General features: G+C 33.7%; 1 protein-coding gene across 1 annotated transcript; it reads left to right on the forward strand.

Annotated features, from left to right (window-relative positions):
- Positions 1-3207: 3207 nt before the first annotated feature.
- Positions 3208-4326, forward strand: LOC112775756 (uncharacterized). The gene is made up of 7 exons (XM_072228341.1): positions 3208-3252; positions 3339-3392; positions 3472-3513; positions 3604-3682; positions 3893-3963; positions 4049-4126; positions 4207-4326. The coding sequence occupies exons 1-7, from the start codon at positions 3208-3210 to the stop codon at positions 4324-4326; spliced, it is 489 nt and encodes a 162-aa protein (XP_072084442.1).
- The last annotated feature ends 270 nt before the right edge of the window (positions 4327-4596 follow it).

Raw genomic sequence — 4596 nt, forward strand, 5'->3', positions numbered from 1 at the left:
TGTAGACTTTGAGCAAACCTTTAGTCCTGTGATTAAACATCAAACTATCCGAATTGTGCTCTTAATTGCCTTGTCTCGAGGCTGGCAATTGAGACAATTTGATTTTGACAATGCATTTTTCAATGGTGATTTGCATGAAACGGTTTATATGCAACAACCTCAAGGATTTTGTGACACTAACCCTTCTCTTGTTTACAGATTACGGAAAGTTCACTACAAGATTTATATATATTTGTGGGTACTTTTTAGAGGGGATTTTTAAAAACCTCTGCAATATATTTTATATGTGACATTTTAATAAACTCCCACCAAATATCTAACAATAAGACTCTACTGTTATCAATTTAAATTTTTTCAAAATCCAAGAAACACTCGAAGAGAAAGAAGAGAAGGGTGAGAGCTCACCGAAACCCTAAGCCCGCTGATAGACATCTCCATCGCCATCTCCGTTGCCACCATCGCCGTCATCGCCGCCGCTAAAGTTAATCTCCTTTCTGCTTCTGCCATAAAGCTACTGACATCGAGCCAAGGCGCTTCCTTCATCAACGCATTTTCAGATCTAATTGCAACGCCCAAGCCTCTGAGATTGAGAGAAACTGCTTCTTCGTTAACTCTCTTTGGCCAATGATGCTCGTGTTCTCCATCGATATTCTATCCTTTCTGTACGCTCTTCTTTTCACTCATTCTCAATTTCTAGTTCTCCTTCTCTTTTTTCTTTTTATTCGTTTTCTTTGTTTTTAATTCTCAGATTCTGAATGATTTGTTATGTGATATAACATTCGATGAGTTTTATTATCTATTGATTGATAACATTGTTTCAAATTATCAAGCACTCCAAGTGTTCGATGAATTGTTTATTCTCTTAATTGAAATCCTGATAAATTGATTTGCTAATTTTTTAATTTTGATTTCGCGACACTCTTTTACTTTGATACTAATGTATATATTTGAAATCCTGATAAATTGATTTTAGTTAGACACAGCTATGTTGCTTGAACCTTAGACTATAGTGAAAATCCATGTGAGCATGAATAACTTTACCTTAAATCCTCTTGTATTTGTCACAAAAAATAGGTACAACCGGGTAACTGAAACTTGTGATTTATCTGCAGGTTTTTGATAACTAGTATGATACTAAATTGCTTGAAATAATCAATTCAAGGTGTGTTCATGAATAGATTCAGTAATAATATTGTTAGAACTAATGAGAAGGTTCTTATTTATAACAATCATTCTTTTTCACCATTTTACATGTGACATTGCACTGATGTCATTTTTCAAGAGAGGAATGAGAGGCTATTTTATAAGCTTCTGATTGATAACATAGAGGAACTGCTTCTTGTTGTTTACACTCCAACTATTGGAGAAGCCTGCCAGAAATATGGAAGCATTTTTCATCGACCGCAGGGTCTATACATCAGATTGAAAGTGAAGTATGGTTTTTTATTTGTATTTATTGTTCTGTTTTCATCATTTAGCCTTCGAGGTGAAAAAAAAGGAAAGAAAGAAAGATGAGGGATACTAAGTATTTGAGACTCTACAGAGGCTAGGTTCTTGAAGTACTGAAAAACTGGCTAGAGAAGAGCACTCAAGTTGTTGTCACTAATGATGAGCGTATATTAGGAATCGGAGATCTTGGTTGCCAGGTAAACATAGATACTGATTGTGGTTTCTTTCTTATTTAATTTGAAGTTGTTGTTTGAATTTCCCATCACCAATGCATCTTTATCTAGTTTATTTTGATATATTAGTATTTGTATATATTTTATTTGCAGACTGTTATTTTCACAGATATTAGTTCTGAGAAAGCTATTGAGTTCAATGATTTTTGCCACACTCATCAACCTCCTATTACTTTTATCAAAACTGAAGTTAGAGGTCTTTTTGCAGAGAAAAAGCCAGTTCTGGACTCGGAACTTTGGCATGCATGTGTTGGTCCGGTCCCCTTATTTCTTTACCTGCAGTTGGGAGCCATGTGGTATACTTTCCATAAGGTCATAGTGAACAAGTATGTTGAAATATGATATTATTATTATTATTATTATTATTATTATTATTATTATTATTATTATTATTATTATTATAAAGTGATGATCATTTTTCTGGGCTTGAAGATTGTTTCTTGCCTCTTGTCTCTCTATCTTGTATTCTTGTTGCCTTAGCTTAGCATGATCTGATTTAATCCTCTTGGAAGCTCAAATTTAACTAGGCTTATTTTTTCTAATTTTTTTAGGCGAAGTTTTTAATATGTTTCAACTCAAAATATTTTCAAGTTGGTTGATATTTCTGAGTGTATTGAGGCACAGTTATCCAATCACAGGTCCTGATGTGGAAGGTAATTAATTAAATTTTTCCACGTAAGTTAAATTCCTAACAAAAAATTATTAGGGTTCTCAGTATACATTATATTGCTTTCTTCTTTTTGTATAATTTACGATCCTTGTTTTTTGTTATTCAGTGCATGGCGAACCCTTGTTGGGAGTTATCAGAGTATGCTACAATATGCACTAAATAGGTATTACTCATTTCTATTTTGTCTTTGATACTTATAGTTATTAATCTATAGTACTGAGATTCATTCTTTGGCTTTGTAGCAAGAGTCCTATAAACCAAGCAACATCAAAGGCTATGCTGACACAGATGATCACCATCATCTTTAGGAGAACGAAAACCAATCCGGTGAGGGCTTATTTGATATAATAATATTCGATTGTGTCTTATACAAAATTAAATTTTAGGAGGTTGAGTTACTTATCTTAGACAAGTTTGATGAATTCTGCAGCCCCACATTTTCACAAGCAGCAGTAGTTTTGTTCTTCAATAGTCTTGCAGATGGTGGCTTGATGGCTTCACTGCTGGTAACTTTCTTACTTTTCTCTAACAAGATTAGAGTCCATAGAGTAGTTATGGTTCATTTTGTGTAACTGAGAGATTAAAATCAATAAAATTTGCCATGGGATGCAGTATTTTTTGAAAGCACGTTTCCAATTCGACAAGAACCAGTTTGCGGATTTGATGATGATTTCAGGAATAGGAGCAACTCGTACACAAGTAATTAAGCTTTAATTAGTACTCACACCCTCTTAATTATTCAAAATCAATCATTAATCATTCCTTATGCTCTTAATCATTAATCATTAATCATTAATATTTGATTTGTAACATAATATAATATAATACTAACAAAGCTTTATTAACAATTAATATATGGTTATGCAGATGTTTGTGTACAGCATATCTTGGGCAGGATGGGTAACAATACTTTTCTTCCTTCTAAAATCTTTTTATTTTGCTTATAGTATTATATATTTCAAGAACAATCCTTGAAAACCATGCAGGTTCCTTATGCTCTAGCAGGTTGTTCTATTTTTGGGGTTTTTGTGCGCCCAAGTGTAAGTTTCCGTTCCTATTTGGTAACTTATAACTAACTTTGAAACAGTAATTTCATATCTCACATTGTGCTTGGTACAGATATGCAGTATTGCATCCAAACAAGTTGGTCCTAATGAACAGGTATCCTTACTCAAGTTAGATATGAAAAATGAATCATGATGTTTTAGCTTCTTATTAGTTTAATAGATTAGAATAATTGATTTGATGCAGGGAATGGTTGAAGGATGTCTCTCTGGAGTTAGCTCCATGGCGCAAATTGTTTCTCCCTTAATATTCAGTCCACTCACAGGTATCAATCATAATCAGTTACCAAATTAATCACTATGCATTTGTATATAAATAGTTAAATACACGTGTTGTTTCACACATTTTTAATGTGTACTTTTTCAACATATATTCTATACGAAAAACTAATTTTTTTGTATACACGTAGCATAATTAATGAATATATAGTACTACCAAGTATTAACAAGATTCTCCTCAAATTTTAACAATGCAGCGTTATTCTTGTCTGAAGAAGCACCCTTCTATTTTCCTGGGTTTAGTATAATGTTCCTTGGCCTTGCAATGGTAAGTTGGTTAGAACGAATGAATCGGTTTCTTTTAGATTTGTAATCCATTCATAGCTTATGATGATACCTACCTCGCATTTCAGGTTGTTGCATTTATACAGAGCTTGATGATCCGAGCCGCTCCTCCTATCGAAAAAATTAGCAGTGGCATAGATACATTGGTCTGAGGTGGAGACATGATCTTGTTTTCTGCTTCAACAAAATTGTTCATACTTACACCCTATGAGACCATGAATTACAGGACAGTAAAAGCAATCGTGTTTCATGTTATATAACTAATGAGCATGGAATCAAGTATAGAACTATATACTTTGACAGTGGGGGGGTAGGAAACAGAACATCAAATGCAAAGCACGGCTAATTAATTCTTGTATGCATAGTATATTGAAGGTTGTGGTAGGCTTAGAGAAGGGGGGTTGAATCTATGCCTTCCTTTTAGTTGCTGTTGTTACCCTTTTTAAACAGATTTGCAATTCTGATTCTGTTTTAACTTAGCAGCGGAAATTTATGAGACAATTTATTTTTGTCTCATGAATATCAGAAAACAGAACACAGCAGAGAAGAGAAAAGCTAACACCAGCATGTATCCTGGTTCGGTTGCCTTGTGCTATGCAACCTACATCCAGTCTCC

Source organism: Arachis hypogaea, chromosome 19, assembly GCF_003086295.3.
Source record: "Arachis hypogaea cultivar Tifrunner chromosome 19, arahy.Tifrunner.gnm2.J5K5, whole genome shotgun sequence".
NCBI lineage: Eukaryota > Viridiplantae > Streptophyta > Magnoliopsida > Fabales > Fabaceae > Arachis > Arachis hypogaea.

What these genes read in the sequence shown, in the direction of transcription:
- LOC112775756 (XM_072228341.1), top strand. Translation starts at nt 3,208, where the DNA reads ATGGTTATGCAGATGTTTGTGTACAGCATATCTTGGGCAGGATGG. An exon ending in GCATATCTTGGGCAGGATGG is followed by an intron (nt 3,253 to 3,338) that starts GTAACAATACTT and finishes AAAACCATGCAG; the next exon opens with GTTCCTTATGCTCTAGCAGG. An exon ending in AAGTTGGTCCTAATGAACAG is followed by an intron (nt 3,514 to 3,603) that starts GTATCCTTACTC and finishes GATTTGATGCAG; the next exon opens with GGAATGGTTGAAGGATGTCT.